The following is a 24,359-nucleotide window of genomic DNA, read 5'->3' as shown; positions in this document are numbered from 1 at the left end:
GAGGCTACCACAACTATGTAAAGGAACATGCATCCCAGTGTTTTCTTTTTTCAAAGAAACGTAGGAAAATTATTCCAGAAATACTTTACAGCCAAGTGCGAATGAATGTACACAAAAGAACTGGCAAGCTTTCTCGGGCGGACTAACCAAACAACGAAAATACTGCAACAATATTCGGGGCATTATGATCCAGAAACAAAGATAGATCAAGATAAATTAAAGAGTACCGCAATAAAGAAGATTTTATTTACAATATAATCAATTTTCTACTGAAGAGTGTTAATTATTGGATATGAGGAAAAAGTGTAAATCATGACGAGTTAGCAATATAAGATACAAACAGCCAACAATCAACAACCAACCAAAGGACAACAAACAAGAGACAAAGACAGTGTGTGAGCCAGCCATATCTCGTCTTCCTGTATTTACTGACTACTGTATGCTCCAGCTACAAGATCTGCTTTGATGCCGACTGAGGAAGCGTCGAGTTACCTGCAACGGATCATGGTCACGACGCATCATCGTGTCCGCCTGCAGCGTCGGGGTGCGGCTACCTGCGGCGTCACCTTGCATCGTGGGCAGCAGGCTTGCAAGGAACGGCAAATTAAATCAAGTCTCTTTCTGCTGGAATTAGCGCAAGAAATAACACCCTTATTGCAATCAATTAAAATCATTATAAGTTAAAAAAAAAGCAAATCTCTAAAGATTTTTGCAGTAATCTATTAAGAATGTGTCGTATAGAACACACAGCAATGCGATCTAATAAAAGATGTAGTAAAAAAGACAAAAGGAAAGACTGGTATAAACAGAACACAAAACAATGACAGGCACAAAAGTCTTTTACACTAGCTTTACCCCAACTACGTAATAAAATAGACCATTAGAGAGCATTCCTTTCTTGCCATTGGACTGGCTGGCTATGGCCTAGACGCCTACTCTAGGTTAATGTGCATTATAATGAAAAATAATATATAATAACCAAGAGCGAAAAAACAAACAAGTTAAAAAGGCTCTAAAGTCTACATGTAAACAAATCTACTGATGATCCTGCTATGTCCCTCCTTCTCCAGCGTGTTGCACAATACAGCATTATGACGGACATGGAACTCAGTTCGGACGCAGGATTGTTATTTAACGTGCAGAAAGTTAGTCGTTATGTCATACGAAGTGCAGTGGGTCATCATATGTACAGGAACACACAGCACGTTCCAAGGTGGCTAGTCTACCAGGGTCATCATCTGCACCCACATTAAGGCAACTATGCTCTACTCGCAAACAACCCATTTACACAATCGCCAGGCTCACACGACCACTCTGCGACTGTCCACACACCAAACAGTGACTACAAGTTACGTGTCCTTACTCCATCCCAACATATCGAGATTCTTGAAGAGAGAATACAAGATAGATGACACAGATTAACTTCTCCAAAAGCACACAGAAAGATCGAAACATTTCGGAAGCAGTAAGGATGGAAGAGTAACACACAGATGTATATGATCAAATGGAGAAAGGTTTATTTGCTCTACAAGTACACTTCAGTATAACGAACAAACAATTATTATTATGTCAAGTTCTTCGGGGATTACTGAGGTCTTGCAGAACTACATATTGGCGACAGAACAAATGTAGCTTCTCTGTTTTTTGTGATCATTTCACCTAATTACGAGAAAAATGAAAATAAATTTGTGTTCAACTAGGCTACTTGCAAAGAATACCGAGGGCTGATTAAGGGTGAAAATTGTCATTTTTTGTTAAAAAAGCACATTTTTTTTATTTTTAGCGTTAAAAATTTTTTATGGTCTAAGAAAGCTCTAGGGCAATTTTCTTGTACTTATGCCCATCCAACTCCATGTTTCGGCGGATATTTTAAAAGTCATATGAAGAGTACAGGGAGGAAAACAATCGAAGTCACAATTCTCTTCAGGATCGTCGTCATCTAAATCAATTTATTACTGCAAACTTTAGTGTTTTTCTTATAAAAACTGGTAAAGAAGAATTATTACGACTGATAAGTCATCCGTTCCTACTTTTTCATTACGAACAACAAATTTTGCAGTAATATACTGAATTAGAGATTTGTGACTTTGAATGTATTTCCCGTGTATTCTTCATATATAACTTATGCATGTTTTCATATTAATTTAAAATTTCAAGCTTTTTTTGTCCGCTTTTGCTTTCTGCACATTTTGCTTTGCTAAAAATGTAATTTCTTTCAAAAAATTGTATTAAATGAATGTTTTTTCTTTATGAAACTTTAGTACGTGTGTAACAAAACACTAATCTTTTAAGTTCCGTATTTTTTTTTTTGCAGCTGCTAATTTTTTTTTATTGTTTTTAGAGTTGACAATATAAAACTTTTTTTCTTTTTTTTTGGGGGGGGGGGAATGGGTAAAATAAATGAAAACACTAGACGGTAAATTTTATTTTGGGGTGTATGAAAGTTAAAAATGGAATTTAACGCAAAAATGTTGAAATTTGTAGGAATAATAGCGATTTTTTATTAAAAAAAATTCAACTTACAAAAAAATTAATAATTCACGCATTCTTAAACGAAATTAGACGAAATTTAGTATACACACTATAGAAGATTAGTGTAACTGTACAACATTTTAGACTTCTAGCTTTATTTGTTTCACCACGGAATGATGTTCATACTCGGTACGGATAAAAACTATGGATACCATGTTTGCTACTGGATCAGAAGCTTACAGCTTCAAACCAGACTAATGGAATGAATTTTTTACAGGCGACAATAAACATCTTTACGATAGAAGTAAAGACGAGAGATCTTTTAATAGATTTGTAACACGTTAAAAAAAAAACCTATCACTGAATAAATGTTCTGGCAACATTATCGGCGATGTGATCGGTCTAGCTTCCTGAAACGAAAAGTTGCCTCTGGTAGACCTATAAGATTGTAGGACAGTAGATAAAAAAATGTGCTAGTTAGCAGTGCTTATAGCTCCCTCTTTAAAACGTAACCTAACCTACGCTACGACTCATTGCAATCACGAAGAATTGCGTCAAAATTCACACTATCTCGATGGGATATGAAACCAAATCTCAGCAATGGAAAACCAGACGCATTAGAGGTTCGGTGAAGTGTAAACGACAAAATCACACATATTTACTGCAAAAAGAAAATACTATCGAGAATTTCAAATGCACTGAGTATAGTCCATTCTCTTCTCAAATTTTGGGCTATATTAGATATGTACTAGACGACAAAGACTTACAAAGAAATTTCCGTGACGTCTGAGTGAGCAAGATGTTTGGCTTTCTGCTGACACAGGACATTAAAACGGCGATGGATAAATATCCATACGATTGGAACAATCCGAATTGATTAGAAAACTGTTGAGCGTGAGATCCCCCCCCACCACCACCACCATCATTCAGGTCTGTGTATATTCGAAAAGCAAAATTCCAATGGGCATTCATTTACTCTTCATAAGCTGCTACGTATCTGCAGCAAAAATTTAATTACGCCAAAAGTGACAAGCGACTCAGCATTGATAGTAACTCCTCGCCAAAACAGATGTGGAAACATAAAAAGAAATTTCGCTAGTGTTGCAAAATACGAACAATGCTGCCAACCGTTACGTTCCAATTGTCCTGAAGAAAGACAAACTTCAGAAAGAGGAGATTATTGTATTTGCAAAAAGGAGTTTAGCCCACAATCAACAGAAGGGGAAAGGACAAAAAGACGTCAAACAAGGATCCTTTCACAGTACATGTGATATACTTTTTTATTTTATTAAAAAAGAAAGAAAGAGCATGCTTCAGCTTGCGTGATTCCCGGTATACCATTAATACAGGTAGAGAGAGGGATACAGAGAGAAAGAGAGGCTGTATAAAAGAGCGAACAAAGCAAAGCCCGACCTGATCCGACCCTAGTGGTACAGGAACCAGCTGGCCATTTCTCTCGACAAGAGATGTGGAGCTTTGTTCGCTGCCCGCCTAAGAGAAGGACAGAGAGTCCTCTCTTTGTGCTCGGCACCTTCACATGTGGGTTCAAGAACAACCCTACAACCTCGTCCTATAGGCTGGCAGTCGAGTTGTGGGAACATGGGGCTCGGCACGGCCGTTGAGGGTTTCAAACCTCCTAGGAAAAGCAAAAGCTTACCTAACGTTGCATCATGTTTCGTGCAGTTCGTCTCGCAATGGGTGTACATATGACAATATTTTTGTGCTCGTGTACGAAACAGACCTACGAATATTTCTAACTTTAAGATATATATATATATATCACAACCTTCAAAAAGAAAATACAGTAATACTGGATTATATTAATTATCCATTAACAACTGAGCCTATAACTAGACAAGAATATTTGACTGCTATAAAAAAATTAAAGCCTAAAAAATCTTGTGGCCCAGATGATTTACCTCCTTATTTATTGAAAGCTTGTTTCGAAGTACTTATGTATCCTTTATGTTTGTTGTATAATTTAATTTTAAAAACAAAAACTTTTCCGAAAATGTGGAAATTAACAAAGGTTTGCCCTGTGTTTAAATCTGGTGATAATAGTAAAATTGAAAATTATAGACCTATTGCAATAGTTTGTGCCCCGTCCAAGGTATTTGAGCAGATTCTATATACACGAATTTTTCAACATGTTTATAGTGCAATTGATATAAATCAACATGGATTTTACACCCATAGGTCTACCACAACAAATCTAATTAATTTTACACAAAAGGCATTTAATACATTACATAATCGCAGAAATTTAGACGTGATATACCTTGATTTTTCCAAAGCGTTTGATAAAATTGACCATAAAATTTTAATTAATAAACTTTCAAGTTTTGGATTATCTTATTCATATTTACAGTTAATAACGTCATATCTTACAAACAGGCAGCAGTATGTTTCATTCAATCAAGTAAAATCAAAACCATTCACAACTTGGTCCCTTGTTCTTTTTACTTTATATCAATGACTTACCTAAACAGATTTTGCACACTAAATGTTTACTATATGCTGATGATGTTAAATTGTATAAAGTCATTGACAAACAACAAGACGTTTTTGATCTACAGCATGATTTGGACAGACTATATAGATGGAGTATCGATAATTTTCTTCTGTTAAATCTTAATAAATGTTGCTTTATGACATATTCTAAAAATAAGACAGTTCCTCAAAATTCGTATGAAATTAATGGTGTGAAGTTACCTAGAGTAGAATCATTTAAGGATTTGGGTATTTATTTTACACACAACTTATGTTTTAAAATGCACTTAAATCATGTGGTAATTGATGCATATAGAAAATTAGGATTTATAATCAGAAATACAAAAGAATTAAAAAATATAAATACTATTGATACTCTCTATAAAACTATGGTTAGAAGTAAGCTAGAGTATGCGTCTGTAATATGGTCACCTCAGTTCCAGTCCCATCAGATGCAAATAGAAAGGATACAGAAAAGATTTTAACGTTATTTATATTTTAAAAAATATCACGTATCGTCTTATGACAAGCAAATTTCATATAATCGGTTACTTTTTGAATTTAATTATAAAACTTTAAAATCTCGACGATTAATAAATAGCCAAATTTTACTCTATAAGACTGTTAATGGTATATTGAATAACTGTGATTTTCTTAAATTCCTTCAGTTCAATGTAAAAAGAACAGACTTACGTCATAGGCAATCATTTATTATTCCTATTCCTAGAACTGTTTTCTTCCAGAACTCTCCATTGTTTGTTATGTATAATACTTACAACTCTCTGTCTTTAAACTGTGATTCTCAATTGGATTTCAGTTTAACAATTGAAAAATTTCATACAATATTAAAAAGCATTGTATTTCCTTAGATATTTAAATTATGAAGAAGTGTTTTATAATGTTTTTACTCAAGTTTTTAAAATAATTTTGCATCATTATATTGACATTTGGCACTATATTAACTGTAATCTTATAATATTCTAGCATCTATTACCATCATGTATTTTCTTTCTTTTGTTTGTGTTGTTTGTTTTGTTGTTGTTTTTCTCTCTCTCTCTTATTATGTATTTTGTGTATACATCTGTGTAAGCCACCTGTAATTGGAAGCATGCTTCTGTTGGTGGTGGATTTAAAATAAAATAAATAAAATGGATTTAAAATAAAATAAATATCCTAAGGCCCGGTTTTATAAATACGGTTAATCTAAAGATTACGTTAAACCTAAGCTAAACCCAGCCGAGTGTTTAACCCAACGCGCCGTATTACAGAGTCTCGGTTAAGTTAAACTGTAGTGAAATACGATTCGTATTACTGCTAGGAAAGAAAAGAAGACGATCGCAACTGTTTAATTATATTATTGACTTAAAACAGCCGACGATCGTGGAGAATCTTCACAAGATACATATTTGTTCTTCGATAACAGAGAGAATATCATAAAAACCTTCAGAGGATCAATATCGCCTACTTCAGTAGGCTTGCCAGACTTAACCTCAAATAATTTCTTAACGCTACCCACAAATGATATATTCTCAAACACAATTTAACCATACTAAACCATGCATGAGCATCCGTGACGTAACTCCATACAGAATCAACTGACTAATGAAGTATTAGTGCGCGTATAAGTTGTCTAGAATGTTTAATAATCCGTGGCGCTACAGCCCACGAAGGGCCAAGGCCGACCAGCCGGCTGCTGGCCTCACGGCCACATGCCGAAGCAGAGGTGGACGATCATCCAACCAGAATGGAGGTATCGTGTGGTTAGCACGATGAGCCCCCAGCCGTTATAGCTGGTTTGCGTAACCGGATTTCGCTACCTATTGTAGCTCCCCAAGTGCATCACGATGCTGAGTGGGCACCAGTCCCATACTCTGGCCGAAATTTCATGAGAAAATTTCTTCCCCCATGAGGACTCGAACCAGCGCGCATTCCGTAACGCGAGTCCTAGGCAGGATGCCTAAGACCACGATGCCACGGCGCGGGACGTCTAGAATGTTTATGAAACAGAATTCAGTCAGTCAAAATTATTCTGAGTCTAGTAAAATTAGGTAATATTAGTGTGTTTATAAATCAGGACCCATAGTAAATCTTACCAGGAGACTGCGTGCCACACACGTACAATGCGCAATAGGCTTACAGTAGGTTTATGGACACCTCCGAAATTTTTCATCGTTTTCAGTATAGGGCTACCTACTACCAGAGGAAAAAAACGCAGAGCAACAAGTAACTGATGCAGAGTTCAACAATGTTTTTAAAATAAGAAGAAAACATTTATTTATCTTTTCAAATAATCTTTCACTTCTAACCCTAAAACATATTTGTGCACTTTCTCATCTTTTTGTTGCAAGCTGTATCCGAGTTTTAATTTTTCAAAACAAGGTTAGGACTATAAAGCTAATTTTTAACTCTGCGTTGGTGACGTGGGGTTTGACACATCCCACCTTGCTTTGTTTTTTGTTTGCTACTAGATCACTCTGGTTTGTTACGTGGGGATTCGTCTAGCTGGTTGCAATACTTCCTTCAGTATGTTCCATGCCATATTCAGTAAAAAAAAAAAAAAAAAAAAAAAAAAAAAAAAAAAAAAAAAAATGTGGTATCTCAAACCCCACGTAACTACTGATGTAATTTTCTTTCACGTCACCAGCGCAGGGTTAAGTGTAGGACTGTCTGCTTCGAAAGCCTCAATCTGTTTTAAAACTCATGTTAATTTATATTTCAAAGTGGTGCACTCTATTTCGTCAAATTCTTGGTCGCCGTGGTCGTTCAGTAATATTAGTCACTCATCGTCACTCATACGTTCTTGGAAAACATCTCCAATATCCATGTGTATTACGAGAACCGTCGTCTTGCACTACTGAGCCTTGAACTGCAGTTTAAACGACAGAGGATTGCCGATCAAGTTAACTCAGTTAAGGTTTACAATACGAAGCAGAACGAAAAACTTCAGTTTGAACTGAACATAAGGTTTAAACGGCGTTTATAATACTGGGCCTAAGTCTAATATACCACAAACTTGCAAAACAGATAGGCCTATATGTGTAACTGTGCACAGTAGTGTACGTTGGGAAACTTTATTTCCGTCTGCTACATGGGGAGGGTGGAGGAGAAGATCATGTCCCACACATTAAACTTTGCTAAAACTTGAAAACAAAGAGAATCCCACTGAAAATCTAACAAAAAAAACCTTACATTACATAAACATGCAAGTAATGCAAGAGTGACCATCGAACTTCAAACAATAGCATTTATTATGAAAAGAAAAATCTCCGTTCATAGAACATAATATGGTGATCAACCTGATGATTCAACAATATGAATCGAGCTACGTACATAAAAATTTTTGTTGTATGCTATAATTCGTCTGTTGACCTGGTTCAATTAGATTGGCATTTATGAAGTTACAGTAAAATACGCCTCGACTCAAACGCGTCTTTGATTAAAATAAAATATACTGTATTAACAGTTTTGGTCATTTTCCCTACTCCTTTATTAATTTGTTTACCTTTATATTTAAAAACTTTGGTATTGTTGGTTAGTTTTTTAGGTGGATGATATGAAATTTGTGACGAAAAGCTTTTACTTTTTAGAAAGTAAACAGATCTGTTTTATAAGTTGCTTCAGGGTTTTCGATTGTGATCAATTACGTTCTCTGCTTGCCAGGTATGAAACCACCATCGTACAGGTCACAAAATATTGGCGTTAAAAAATTTCGGTAGCAATATGTTAAAAAAAATAATACTGTAGATGATACTTCAGAATCCATACCGTGGGCCCCAGTTCAGATAACGCAGTTTAAATAAATAAATAAAAAAAAATCTTAAGGGAGAAAGAGTAAACCTTGAATTCCCCTCCCCCTCAATTGCTGCATAACTCATTTGTTGTGCTGTAACAATTTAAATTTGATATTAGTTTTTTGAAAAAGATAGCCTACAAGGAAACAGTAATTCACTGAAATGGGCATAATCTCACAAAAATAAATTCAAAATTACTACATTTTACTTCCTGAAAACACGTTCTCTGAAATGTCTTGAGTACTATTCTGATACAGATTTTCAAATTTTAAGACAATTACATCTTAAGAATGATTTTAGTTTACAGTTACTTTTATAGAAATGTGGAGGCATATTTTTCAAACGCAACAAAATACATTACTATTCCAAAGAAAAGTTTACTAACAGTCTAACGATTGTGTGTGCCAAATACCATGCATGTAGCAGTAAAATTTTCAGAGAGATATAACTTTTTGTATAGAATCAAGTAAAAATAAAAATGTTACGGGAAATTGCAGTGTCATTTAAGGGAGGTGATGGGTAAAATTTCTACTTATATTTTTCAAGCTACGTTCTTGATTTTTTTGCATACATAAGCACGGTGTGATAGATAATGATGTGGTGAAGTTTCACTTCTGTAAGTCAATTAGTTTGAGTTAACAAAAATATTTTGAAAAAATTTGAATATTTGAAAATGAAATGTCTTGCTCAATTATTCAGTTTTTTTTTTTGGGGGGGGGGGGGTAAGACCAGTGGCATATTTAGAAAAATATGAGGTATTATTTTTCCTATAACTTTGCTACAAAAGGAGAAAGAGGGGGGATTTTTTATAAGCACTGCATACCTAAAAATAAAAAATGTTCCATTGCCACTATAAATATTCCATTTTTTTATTTTATTTAAAAATTATTCATTTAATCATAAAACTCATGCGCTATTTTGTTAATCACAGTATACACCAGTAGAACATGAAGTAAAAAATTTCATGTTCCTAGCATTAAATTTGAGAGATCCTTTACACTTCGAATCTGACAAAATGTGCTATAAAAAGTGTGAGAAAACAGCTTGTAAAATTTGCATGAAATTGAAATGATATATTGCGTATTTTTGTTTATGATTTCGAGCACCGCAGAGCAATGAAACTTGCTCAACATATAAATAAGAGTTTTTTTTTTTGAAATGAAGTTTCCGAGCTAAGATGCCGTGTCTACTGAAGAATATATTAGCAGACGTTTTGTCTACTACTGCGGCAGACATCTTCGGTGGTTAGGTAACCTAGATCGAAGTCTTCTGCTAGGAGTACCATTGAAGATGTCAAATAGACTCCGGCCGTGAAAGCCTACATGCTAAGAGATTGTTTGTTCATTCTTCACAAGAAAGCGAAAATGCGATTTTTGACCGAAAATGACCAAAATTTCACGAGTCTCCCTCCTTAAGAACCAAGTGCATTAGAGCTTTAATGGCGTCACAACGGCTGACAAAGTCAAAGCGACGCAATAATTTACGATCTTCGCCCCTTAATTTCTGTAATTTTCATTTCCGGCAAAAATAATCCACTGGGGAAAATTATATTATTTTACAACTTCAGTTTCATTTAAATGTCAAACCGGTACTTTTCTGAATTTTTTAAACAAGCGTTTTGTCAAGTGTCCGTTCATGAGATTGTGTCTGCATTTATTCATAGTGTTCTGCCGAAGGGCAGGTCTTTCATTGTAAACCCAGCTTTCTCTCTCCAACCTTTCCTATTTTCTGCCTTCCTCTGATCCATATATCTAAATGTCGTGTGTACAGTAGGTCGTATTTTAATGTAACATTTCTGGTTATTGTTATTACCATTACATTGTTGCTGTTTCTTTTTTACTTCGGCTATTTCACTTGACTACAGAACTTAAAGACTCTTCTGTTCTGCAGTACAATCACAGTCTAGTATATACAGTCACGAAGCTCAATAAGTAGTAAACATGCATCCATAGATAGTTGCTAACCACTAGGATCGCTAATATCGCGTCTTACAGACAATGCAAAATAGTACCGACACAGTTTATTGTTCCTAGCAACCTCACAACTTAAGCTTCGTGACTGTATGTACTAGACTGTGGTACAATCGTAGCCCGTTTCAATTCCAACTTAATAACGTCAATGACTTCCGAGCTGTATAATCTCCCAATGTAGGTATGGAGTCTGTTATAAATTAAATTACTTTTTTGTTGAAAAGTTGCAGTTACAAAACGTCGGAACCGCCACTCACTGAGTGCGCTCGGCCACCCCTGCCAAAAGCAATCATTCGTCCTGCTCCTTTGCGTTGCTGCAACGCCCATTCCGCCCCCCCCCCCACCACAAGTCTCGCGACCGCCTTGACTATTCAATGCACTACCAGAGACGTCGTGCCACAGCAATCGCGGCTGCATTAATCTCGTTAACTCGAGACGCAAATGGAACAGCTACCTAGCGCGCTGGTACTGTACCGGCGACCACCACCAAGGAAATACAAATTCATGGAGTATATAGTCTTTGTGCTTAAAGAGTGAGCCGCACACAGCTCTTCAGTTCGGCGTATAATCCTCCTAACCTGTACAAACTGATTAAATATTCGAATACCCTGGACTAATGCCATTAAAATATTCCCTTCACAAATTATACGCATTCCCGTATTATAATGCATTTCTTGTCCTATTAACGTAATTCTGTCCGGGATTATACTGTATGCGGGGTTGAGAAGTTATGCATAATTTGTCATAAAAATAAAAACATGTAATAAATTCAAAACTTAGTGCAATAAAGACATTAAATAAACGAAGTGTTAAATGGTTACTCGAGTTTCCCGGCTGTTAGTGCGCATTACTTTCGGTAATTCATTCGACCTCTTCATATTAAGTCTTCATTTCTTCTATCCTTAAGACACGATACGCCGACATCACACAGTTTTCGTGTGTTGCTTAGTCGAACTATTTACTACGTATCAGCAAATACCTTACTATAATAGCCTAATACCGGACAGCTGTATACTAGCAGCATTGACGTGGGTGAGAAATATCGCGGACCTGACATCTAGCGGAGCGGCGTGGAATTTCGTCCACAAATACAACATCTAGCGGAGCGGCGTGGAATTTCGTCCACAAATACGAATATTAACATAGCGAGATTCGGACTATTGTTTAAAACGTGAGTTACTAATATGGAATAATATATGAAACACTTAAGAAATGTTGAATAGTATTTAATGTAAAATTATTACCTTATATCAGAACTGCATATTATGAGAATATTGCATACTTCATATTACTTTCCGTAATTGTTACATATTTTTTTCTTTGCTTTAGTGAGACAAAATCAGTTCTCACAATAGGAAAGAATTTACAATAATGCTTTATATACCCATGCTGACAACTGCAAAGATAAAAATGGTAGTATTCTGATACTTGTAATAATTAGTAAAGGTATGTAGACAACAATAAAACTAAATTTTTCTAAAATCTTAAAATTTCCAATATATTTTAATTTCTATTCATTTATTAGGCCTAAATGAAACGCTAATTTTTATTGTTCTATCAACACAGAGACAAAGGCATTAGGCCTAATAACGAATTTTGTTGACTCAGTTTTATGAACTGTCGGAAATCGAAAGTACGATTTGGAGCAATTTGTAATGCTGTAATTGTAACAATTATAAACAGCACACATACACCCTGACATTTTAACACAGCACTAATTAATAAAACTATTAGCTAGCCCAGCAACAGATGATTACAGTTTGTTTCGCGAGTATCTCCACACCGGGCGCCTAGGTAGCAGCACCAGCGTCGTTCGCAAAACTGCTATCTCTCCGGTATTATTATAGTAAGGTAGTTGGTATTAGTAGTGGCTCTTTTGGACATCCACTCAACAGATTTACAACTACAGTCAACTTCGGATATAGTGAACCTCTGCGGACTTACATATTTCGTTCACTATACCCGAGGGTCACTAAATCCGAAGTGTCTACTGATCAGGTAGAAATGACAAACGCTGTTATGGTGTGACTGCGTACTCAGCCTTGGAATTTTCCGGGTCACTTAATGGAAACTGGGAGGGAGTTGATGAAGTTTGAAAGCCATCGGAATCTTACCTTCATTTATGCTCTGGACATAATATGTCCGTCACCTTTTAATAAAAGAAAGCAATTTCATTTTCCGTTGTTTCGATGTTATCCGCCATAATGGAAATGTTTCTGAGACCAAAGGCAACTATTTGACGGTGGAACGAGGCAAGGTCATCACGCATTGCTGTTGAATAGGAATCACTAATCCTACTTTTGTCCTTTGACTAAAGGCGTAAGAAACTTAGAATGCTGCTCTCAACACATTCTTTCAATTTTATACAAGGTCTGACTTCAAATAAGAATTTGACAGGATACAACTCTTGTAACTTCAATTTTTAAGGTTCACTATAACCTAAGCGAGGGTTCATTATAAACGGAAATATTAATGTACAGACGTGGACAAATTATTAGCAAAACTGACGATTTTATAGTATAATTTTACAAAATTTGACTTTTAAATTTTGACTGCAGTTGACATTTTTACATTAATTCTGAGTGCTATAATCATAAAAATGTCAACTGCAGTCAAAATTGAAAAGCCAAATTTTGCAAAATTATACCATAAAAATCGTCAGTTTTGCTAACAATTTGTCCACTTCTGTACTTTTTAATGTGTTCGGGTCGGGACCAACGATTTACGTTCACTATAGCCGAATGTTCACTATATCCAGAGTTGACATAATCATCAAATTCTTTTACACCTACTTTATTGTGTAATACAGCTCCGAAGTTCCGGTGTGAAGCAATGTAATATCACAAAGATTGTCTGTTTATTAACGTAAAATCTCATCAAACACTTAATTCTTCTTAAATACATTAGAACCTCTACCGTCTTTCCTTACAAAAAGTACTTTCGAAAAGTCTGATATTGCATTGTTAAGAAAACCACGTGCGAAATACTGTTGCTACTACCAATTCGTCTTCTTTATTTATGTTGACCACTTTTTCTCCTGTATCGCGAAGCATTTAAATCGAAAGGAACATAGAGGCGGCATTTGAGACGAGCAACACGCCAAAGCCGTCATTCTATTCGCAGTCTGGCCGCTAACAGCTAAACGAATTACGTGCTACAGAAAACATTGCTGAGAGAAATAAGACTTACAAAAGAAGATGGAAAACGAAAGGCAAGATTAATCGCTGGGGGCAGATCACGTGGCGTGCAGTTAAAATAAGGGCTTTTAGATACGGCACTCTGAAACAATACGAAACAGGCTACTCTGTACGGATTCGTTATTGATACGGAAACAAAGAATGTGAAACTATGCAAAAAACTATACAACAGTGTGTTTTTGTTTTGTTTAGGAACTTTATTAAACATGTTCCATTACAGTTTGTAATACTCTCGCACATAATCAATTTAATCCTTAAGAGAATATTTGTTTTTTTTTTTAGCATAATACTTCGGTAATTTTAAGATAACATTTAGATGAAAATATGGTATTCATTCATTCATTATATTCCATAGATCTTACATGAGCAATGAAGCTTTAAGATGTGGAACGAGTCAAAATTTTACAATATTACAATTACAATTTTTACAGTTTTACAATTTTGTAATTTTCTAGTTTTTTACAATATTTTGGCGAGATGTAGTGAGGTGAGGTGAGGTCCGAGGATTCGCCAAAAGATTACCCGGCATTTACGTTTTTATTTATTTATTTAATACTTTAGACTTGAGCAACATTAGGCATTGCAGCCCGAAAGAGCAGAAGCTCGTGCTCGGGCGCAGTTCAGATCAGTTATACAAAATATATCACAAAATCAAGAGAGTTCATTGAGCACAATAACATTAATAAATGATAAAATACATACAACATGTAATAATAGGGTCTATATACAAATAGAAAATACAAAAGTACATCAATATTATAGTGTCAATTTTTAACGCAATTAGCTTAAACAATTAAATAATTAATCTGATTTGTTTCTTAAATCTGTGTGTGTTAAGTGTACTTAGCTCAGGGTAAGATCTAATTAATGCATTATATATTCTGGGTCCAAAATTCATGCTGTTTTTTAATCCAGCAGTTGTGTGGCATTTGGGAGTATTTAGAAAGAAACTGTAGTTTTGTCTCGTATGGTATTCATGAGGATCAAATTTAAATTTATTGTGATTTTTATGGAAGTAAATCAGCAATGTTTGTTTATAAATTTGTTCTAGATTTGACACACCAAATTCCTGAAAAATTAATTTTGTTGGGTAATCAAAGGGTTTATATAGACAAATTTTGATAATTCTTTTTTGGAGCAAATTTAAAGGATGGAGAGTTATCCTTAGTCCTTAGTAACAACTAGGGTTATCCGACCATAATTTATAAGGAAAGTGTTTTAAATTGACTACTTTTTGTTTCAGTTATATTGTGACATGAACAACATTCACCCCATGCCAGAGCTGCATCAGTTGCTGCAGGAGATGAAAGAAGCAGAAGCAGAACTGGAAGAGGAATGTTTATATTTGCATAAAATGGGAAAAAGCAAGAATGAGTGTAACAAGTGTAAATGATCTCAACTACTACGCATGTTTAAAAAATAAGTTTCAAGAGTAACCGGAGTAGGGAAGAAGTATGTTAACACTAATGCATTCTTAACTCCTTTTTCCATTTATACAAACAAATTATATTTTTATACTGCGTGCATAAAATCACACATACAATTTCCTATCGGTATTTCAAGATTATTATACAAGATTTTTTTACGAATATGTAAAAATGACATCTTTTATATATAAAATATATAAAATATTTAATGTAAAATAAAACTGATTTCTTCTAAGAAACTTTTTTATTACTCAGGATCTTTTGTTGTTAATTTATAAAAAAAAATAAGAAAAAACTACACAGTTGGAGAATATCGGTTCTACTAAGTGCTATCAGTCTAGTATACACAGTCACGAAGCTCAATACGTAGTAAATATGCATCCATAGATAGGTGCTAACCACTAGGATCGCTAATATCGCCTCATTACAGACAATGCGAAATAGTACCGGCACAGTCTAATATTCCTAGTACCCTCACAACTCAAACTTCATGACCTTATATATTAGACTGTGGTGCTACCTGAAGTTTAATGGCGAGGTAAGGAAGTTACAATTAATAGGAATTCGTGGAATTACGAAAAAAAATTACACGAACCCAAGTGCAATGTAACAAATATGTGAAAACCAGAGAAAGTCGGCAGTGGGTGGATGACTGATGGTCAGACATTAACTTCGGCAACGCTGTTCTCTACCTGACCAGCTTTCATAGGCAGAAGGTCGCTCGGCATCGGGTCCAACTGCCCACCCCTCACCTCGGACAGCGCAGTGCTACCAACCGCAAATCCCTCGCTTCATTACCACTTTAAACACTGGACAACATTAAATAGAATCCCTCCTGCAGAGAAACATTTCAAGTTAATACTCGTTTCAATGCTACGACAGCTTCCTGTCTCTATCCGGAGATAAAAGGAAAATGAGATGTTCTTGTAGGAGTAGAACACAGTCCCCTCTCTTTAAATTCTTCATGAAGATCTGACGTTAGCAAGAGAACCTTTACTCAGTCATAAGCATAACGCAAGCAAGCAGTTTCCTTTCATTCATTAAACTCAATTAAGTATAACTAATTAACTTTCGTAGGCAGAATGTAAATGGAGATTCTCTACAGCCATGAAAAACCAACTATTTCCAGTAATACTTAAATAACTGTCTAAGGCCTAAGGTATTACAACTTTAAACCAAGCTTAATTTCCTATACAATAAATTTCTCAACCTAAAATTATCAAGTCCAAATCCAAAAGAGACGAGAGCAATTAATTAATTAATTTTTTAACTAAACTAACTTTTATTTTACTCCTATTGAAGAATGTGATCCCAAAACGCGTTTAGTCCATTTTTATTTAAGGACTGGGCTAGTTATTTTATCCACCGGTCTACGGTCTGAGCGAGTTTTCAAGTTATATGCACAATAACACAAACTTTTAGACAAGGATTGGCACTGTTTTGGAAAAAGAAGAGCTTAAAATAGAATGATAGAGGTCTCAAACATAATCATATATATGAATAAATCACAAAAATGGCCAAATAGACTGAGCGAGTTTACTTTTCAATTATAAATCACCTGGCGTGTCATAAAACGTATTTTAACACATTCCTACTACACAACATTGAATTTGTTACATAAAAAATTTGCATCGTACAAACTACATGAATTCAAACCGAAGACCATGAAATCCATATAGCTTCAGACACAGGCATTTGGTCATTACACATATCGTGTTGTTCCTGCAATAACTTCTATGTAACATTTTTCGATTTTCACATTTTTGCTCTATTGAATAATTAAATAGTGATACAGCAAATAAAATCTCCTATATGTAATTATATATTTCTTTGTTTCGAAAATGTAAGAACAGCCTCCTATGTACGGCTGCCATAGGATGAATAAATGTGTTCCCCCCCCCCCCTACAGAAAAATGTTATATTTTGCACAGAGGAGTTATTGCAGGAACAACGACGATATATACCTAATTCATGCTCTAAAATGAAAGTGCGAATTATCTTCGTGGATATGCAAAACCAGAAATACAAGGGGCACGTATTTCACTTTTCAACTCAATTCTGAAGTCGTAAAAACGCATTCACTTTCACTTATATGAAGCATTTATTTATATATTATAACCCAGCAATTACTTCGTCTTTAGAATGATTCACTGGAATTTTACTTCAGTAAGAAGATGAACCTAGGACTCGCGTTACGCAATGTGCGCCGATTCGAGTCGGCATGAGAGCCAGTGTATGGGACCGGTGCCCACTCAGCATCGTGATGCACTTCGGAAGCTACCATAGGCAGCAAAATCCCGTTACGAAAACCAGTTATACCGACTGGGGAGGATCATCATGATAACCACACGATATCTCTATTCTGACTGGATGATCGTCCACCTCTGCTTCGGAATGTGAACGTGAGGCAGCAGCTGGCAGGTCGATCTGGGTCCTTAAGGCCTACAGCGCTCCGGATGATATAATAATAATAATAATAATAATAATAATAATAATAATATTATTATTAAGATGAACTGCAATAATCTTATATATCTCAAGTTCTCCCATTCAGTTTTGTATTGTTTTGTTTGCTTTAACCGACTTTCACTGTCGACTATACGCCATAAAGTACTGCAAATTATAAAAGAATTATAGCTCCTTTTTGGAAAAAGTTCTGACCAACTTAGGCTATTTTGAAACAAAACAGTCCATTCATTATTGTGAGTAGTATTCAAAATTTATTAAACAAGTTTTCATTCCGTGCCTAATCTGTATCTTTCTCTCCAATTTTACGGAAATTAAATTAGAAAGGAAATGTGCCATCTCCATTGGACAACTGTGTCTCAAGAACCGCCTTATTCTATACAGTGAGCACTTCACAATTTCAAGGAATAACTTACACACCACTCGGTTCCAACTGTGATTTCCTTGGGGTAAGAGAAAAAAGAACGACGGTTCTTTATAATAACGTCTGATATCGAGTTAAGATTCATGCTTTATGGCCTTGCACAACTCAGCTCCCAACACTATGTACGAGGAGGAGAGACAAAAGCCTGAAGTATTCCTTACTAAAACACAGCGTGACTATGAATGTCTTTTCTCATTTACAAACTCTTAACCTTAGCTTTGTATTCGCAAAGAAATCTCGTGATGTGAGGTTTCACATTTCTTTTATTCTAAAATAACGACACAATTTAAAACCTAAGGCGGAAAACGTTCACATAAATGTCACATTCAAACTTACCCTCTCTAGAACATTCTTTGAAATCCAACACTAATCCTAATATCGTTTAATCCACGCGTAAATCAACGTCTCACTAACTTTGCGGTATCTTCTACTTGCCCCCTCACATACAAGCACACCACATACTCGTACAGTACGTACATTTAACGTAACTGAGAATGAAAACCATTATTGTAATTAAAAGCAAAGTTACATTAAATATTCATAACCTCATTTTTCAAAACCATTTCTACTAAAAAATTCACTACTATACCAGTATTGAACAATAACTAAATGATCTTTGCACGTGAAAGAAATAACAGGAGATTACCCATCTTCGCTTTTCTTTTGGGTTAGTAGTATGTACTGTAGTGGCAAAAAAAAAACCGGACCGACATTTGTAGCCGATTTCAGAGCCTTGTTCACTCCAGAGCGTCGGTGGATATTCCTTGGACCCGAAAACACCTGTGCCAACTGCTGGTTACTGTTTTCGTCTTCATTGAATGGCTCAGGTACTTATTCCCAGAACATGAATTTTACCAGCTTATTTGCTAATGGTTTTCGAAATAGGTTAAGTCAGCAGTCGAAACTACAATTTCAATAGAATACTCGCTATCTTGTGAATGCGGGCGTGGCATGCGGAATGGCTTATTTTGGGGACTTTGATTATTCCGTCGGTCCGGTTTTTTCGCCACTACTGTACATGCTCTGCGCAATGGTTACACATACATAAGTATCTTAGTGAAATGGGGAATAATGTAAGTGAACTCGTAATTTTTCGTGTAAAAATTCAACATTTAAAATGCATATTCTCCAGGATTTCAGGAGTTCGTCTTAAAATTACCCTTTTTATGTAGCTAATCGGCGATGTATGCATTGGAGGAGGAAAGGAACTGGCCACCCTATCCCATTATCTCCTGGCCTAGTTGCCTCATGAGTGATGCCTTATTGGTGTTACTTATGAGGTTCAAACCTGTCTTCGGACAGCTGACTAAACAACAACAATTACCCTTTTAATACACGAGTCCGTCTCCCAAAGACCACATGGACTGGCCCCTGTGATGTACTTTCTTTAATATGACCTCGTCCCCAGCAATCCAAGTATAAAAATTTCCCTTCCCATTTTAAACAGACTGTCAGCACCATAGGTAGAAAGTTCGTACCAAAACAGTAAGTTTCAGTTGAGTACAATGAGGAATATAGATGTCACCCGCGCCACGCCCTGCACCTGCTCTGCTACAGACGATACGCAGTTCACATAAACAATGCATAGTATCATTCTGTGGAGCTGTATATAGTCGTTAATAGTTTGGAGAATATTGTTAATTTATAATTAATATTTTAGGTTATGAACAAAGTGAAATATTGTTATTATTGCAATATTTACATAATGTTAATATAATGCATAATTCCAAAAAAGTAAACTCATATGTTATTAAATAATTATGCAAACAGGGTTGTGTAACATGTTTATTTTTTCCCGAATTATTCTTCGCTAAATGTTTACTTCTCGTGTTGCTATGCATTCGGTTGCGTTACAGTCCAAGTTCAACATCGAAATTACGATACGAACTTCCTAAATGTCATTACAATAGAAACGGAAAATTTTTCTTGAAAACAATTTTGAGTTTAATATTATGTGCCACATACGACATACACTATTACAAACACAAAATAGTTGTTCACCTGATAATGGTAAAAACCACTGCATCATATTTCAGATTTTCTCCAGTAACGTCTTGTGACGTAGAACGATATTGCAAATAGCCTACTGTTTTCTTTTTCTAAACACAAAAGGAATATTCCTTTTGATAAAATGAAAATATGTTCATTGTTATTTGTTACAATGACACTAGAATCAAAATTTTATACTTTGTATGCTATTTTTACATGTAAATTATTTTAGATTGGGAGTTACGAAGTTTATAATTACAAATTCTTGATTTTTATATTATTTTCTTGTTCTAAGGCCGTGGATTATTGGAGCACAAGTTTGGTTACCATTCGGATGTACACGTTTGTCGTTCTGGTTCACTAACATTGAGAGCTGCGCTACCACTAATCATTCGACGGAGATATAGTCCAAGCTCTCACAACAGTTCTGGTACCAACTTCCTAGCTCTGGTCTGTACCATTATTGTTGGTATGGTTAAAATGTCTGATACAAAAGGCGTACTTCGTTCTTATTTCCTGTAAAAACGAAGTAGAAATTCGAGTAGAATCACTTCGTCAAAATGTGGGAAAATGCAAGAAAATGGAAGAATGTCTAAAATAGAGACAGTACTTCATCTTCATTTTGAAATCAGAATTTGAAACTTGGTATCACAAAGTTTTTCCACGTGCGCATGCTCGCACTACTGTAGCGTGACTCATCCAGGTATACAACCTTCGGGAAGGACGAGTTCATAAACAGTGTGGCTCGGTTGAAAAACTTATGTGCGGGGGCGAATTCAGTTACTTTCCATTTCTTACCACCTCTACTCTGAACAAGGTTGAGTTTGTTAAAAGCCTATTCTCCGTACAGAATTACTTACTAATATTAGTCTAAATGGAGGAAAAAATAATTCTATTATCCACAAAATATATATCGATTCAAGAATAGCTAATGTATCAAAAACCACTTTAAGGACACCAAAAATGCTGAATACTTGCAAAGAAGTGATAATGAGCAACAGATGCCACGTAGTCATTGTATTTTTTTTAACTTAGTAAGGAAAAAACAAAGTCCTTTCAATATTATAGAACACCTTTTCACAAAACATCGTCTCATCGAAGTTGAATACAAGAAAAAGGGACGATTTTGCCAGTCTCGAAAGTTGGCCCAGTTGTTTAAGAGACCCTTTTCTTAAGAACGGTAAACAAAATTTTGGTGAAAATCTTAATTAAATTTCAAGTACAGTAGAACCCCGATTATCCGTCACCCTATTAACCGATTGGTGAATTAACAGTCTGTCTTTCGCTTTTTTTCTGCAAAAATATATTAAGTAGGCTACTGTACATTGTATTAGCACGTTATTTTTTTTTTCTAGAGAGTGTTATTGCAAGCCTTTTCCCTTACACAGTATAATGTACTATTCGAATTGTCGTACTGTATAACTTCCATATGAAATGTTCTATACGGGTGTCAAAAGAAATCTCACTGTGCTAAGAATCGAAAAAAAGAAGTGTAAATAATTTAATGGTTTGGGGAAAGAAAACCCATGGCTCATCTCGCATCAGAATACGAGATTGGAGTGTATAAAGTACGTAAATCTACAACACGAGACCTCCACTATTCATATCTTTCCACATATAGCAATTGCAAGGAGTTTCCTTGGCCCTTATAAATCCGTTTTCGATAACCAGACTTCAATTACCACTATCTAGCATGTTAAACGCAACACCACGAAGGGAATTACGAAAGTGTAAATATTATTCACTAAATTAACGAAAAAATTTTTATGGTATGGAGTATTCTATTTTTTCGATTAACCGTTCAGCCTACCCCCTTCATTACCACTGATAATAAAGGTTCTACTGTAATTCCATCTGAAGCATATATCTATGGAAAGCACTTTTTGAAATATCTCGTCACATGTTAAACTTGAAATTTAGCATACAACATGAAAGATAAATAAATTGTCATATTTACAGTGTGTGTACAAGGCGCACTGTTAGGCCTACTTGAACGGATAGAGCGTCGGCTTTCCACGCTGGTAACCAGATTTCGAATCCCGTCGGTTCCAAATGGAATTTGTGATGGGAAAAGACTGTTGGTGATAGGTTTGCGCGAGGCACTCCCGTTTCTCCTACCTTAATTGCACCATTAACCATCATATGGTTTTACATAGTTCCCTTCCTATTATGCACCACGTGCATGGTGGCTGAAAGAACTACAAGCTTAGGCGCGTCGCTCATTAGGATGAAACGCTTGGGTGAATGACGCAAGACAAGTGTCAGCCATTAGTACAAGAACATTTTTTTCTTTGTACAAGATCGAAGGACATTTCTGCGTAAATATGCAAGATACAGAAGGTAAGAAAATTAACTATGTTGGATTAATATACAACCACCAAAAATATGTATGACGGCATTAGCTTAATAAGCCATTGTATGGCGTTTATGAAGTGTTGAATGGTGTAACAACACGCTTGTAATGCGATAATGCAGAACAGAATTATTTAATTACAAGAGCCAGATATGCTTCTACTTCAAGAAGAAATATTAGCAGATCTTGGGATAAGTTCTGTTGTTAGGCCTATTATTTTGTCAATTCATTTATCTTGTTTCATACCTGATAATCTAAATTTCCTGTAACCTGAGTGACCTATTAGTTCTACACGAGTACTGGACTGTAAGCAACACGCACGCAATGTTTGAATTTAAAATGGAACGACATTAAAAATAGAGATCAGATACAGGCAGGCAGCAGGGAGCGAGAAGTGGAGGGGGGCAGGATATTGATTTAGCGGTTGCGTGTGCTGAAGCTGAACAGTCCTCCCCTCCAGCTTGCTGACATCAGCTGGCATCAGGGCCATTTTAGGCAATAAAAATGCATCCTAAATCAAATGACAAAGTACGTTTTCAGAGGAAATACGATCGTAATATTCAAAATACATTATCGAGTTAGCCAATTTTCTGAACGGAGAGACTAGATGTATTCAAAACCGAGTTGTTTCAGGTGGCAGAGCATCCTCTATGTCTACAGAACCCGCGGTGTTGACACGTGTAGCAGGCGGAATGCCGATTCCATTCGAACATCCTTTCCTGCCTGCAGTCTCAGTTCTGTATTACAGTGCAGAAGCTTCTAGTCTCGTATAACTTGCACGGAGATCCGGCACACTAACGTGTGATCTGAGAGGACAAGCTCCTCTGAAGCTGAGCTAGTGCACGTAATTTAGGCAACAGGAAACCGTACTTTTCAAGGAAACGTGATTAGAGAGCATAACTGAGTTTTTTTTTTTTCCTCCAACGTATCGTGCGCTCACTCGTTCAATATCTTTGAATCTGAACCGAGATTTTTTTTAAAATCATCCTTTAATAAGATTAAGTAGCTTTTCGGGGCGAGTTTATAATAATGCACATTATATTGTATAATTGTACCTTTAATCTCAAACAATCCAGTGATGACACAAATAAGATTGTTTCACTGTAGAATGAATATCAAAAGCAATCACAAAATTTCAACTTATTCATTTTTTGCTTTGCTCTTATTACCGATACATATACATACAGGATGAAACGTAAGTAATGTCATTAATTTCAGGGGGTTATTCTTCAAGATATTTCAAACAAAAAAGTTTCATGCAATTTTCCTCGTTTTTGCTTTCTTTTCGAGATAAAAATATTTATGAAATATTTCTTTACATGTTTTGGAAAAGCCATTGATTTAATTCCCAATATGTACAGTCAATTTAAGAAAGCAGTGTATTATGACGATTGAAAGAATTTTAGTTTTGTCTTTTAAATGTACAGAAATATAACTTTTCGTTATGAAGAGGAGTTTTAAAACGTTATAGCCTATTTGTTCGGATAAAATTACTGCTCATTTAAAGGACAAAACTAAAATTCTTTCAACCATTTGTCATAATACACTTACCTACTAACTGGCTTTTAAAGAACCCGGAGGTTCATTGCCGCCCTCACATAAGCCCGCCATAGGTCCCTATCCTGAGCAAGATCAATCCAGTCTCTATCATCATATCGCACCTCCCTCAAATCCATTTTAATATTGCCTTCTCATCTACGTCTCGGCCTCCCCAAAGGTCTTTTTTCCCTCCGGCCTCCCAACTAACACTCTATACGCATTTCTGGATTCGCCCATACGT

At 35.6% G+C, this 24,359-nt stretch overlaps 1 protein-coding gene across 10 annotated transcripts in view; it reads right to left on the bottom strand.

Moving 5' to 3' along the window:
- Window positions 1-24,359, bottom strand: part of msi (RNA-binding protein musashi) — a 737,371-nt gene that overhangs the window by 121,824 nt on the left and 591,188 nt on the right. For 4 of the 10 annotated variants that reach the window (XM_069823360.1, XM_069823364.1, XM_069823361.1 and 1 more), the window contains one exon: window positions 493-624. The exons of the other annotated variants lie outside the window; for them this stretch is intronic. In XM_069823360.1, the coding sequence (XP_069679461.1) occupies window positions 493-506 (14 nt within the window). In that variant the 5' untranslated portion in view covers window positions 507-624. The remainder of the gene's footprint in view (window positions 1-492; window positions 625-24,359) is intronic. 10 annotated transcript variants of the gene reach the window in all.

The sequence above is a fragment of the Periplaneta americana genome, chromosome 4 (genome assembly GCF_040183065.1).
Source record: "Periplaneta americana isolate PAMFEO1 chromosome 4, P.americana_PAMFEO1_priV1, whole genome shotgun sequence".
NCBI classification, from domain to species: Eukaryota; Metazoa; Arthropoda; class Insecta; order Blattodea; family Blattidae; genus Periplaneta; species Periplaneta americana.
This window is presented reverse-complemented; position numbering and strand designations above follow the sequence as displayed.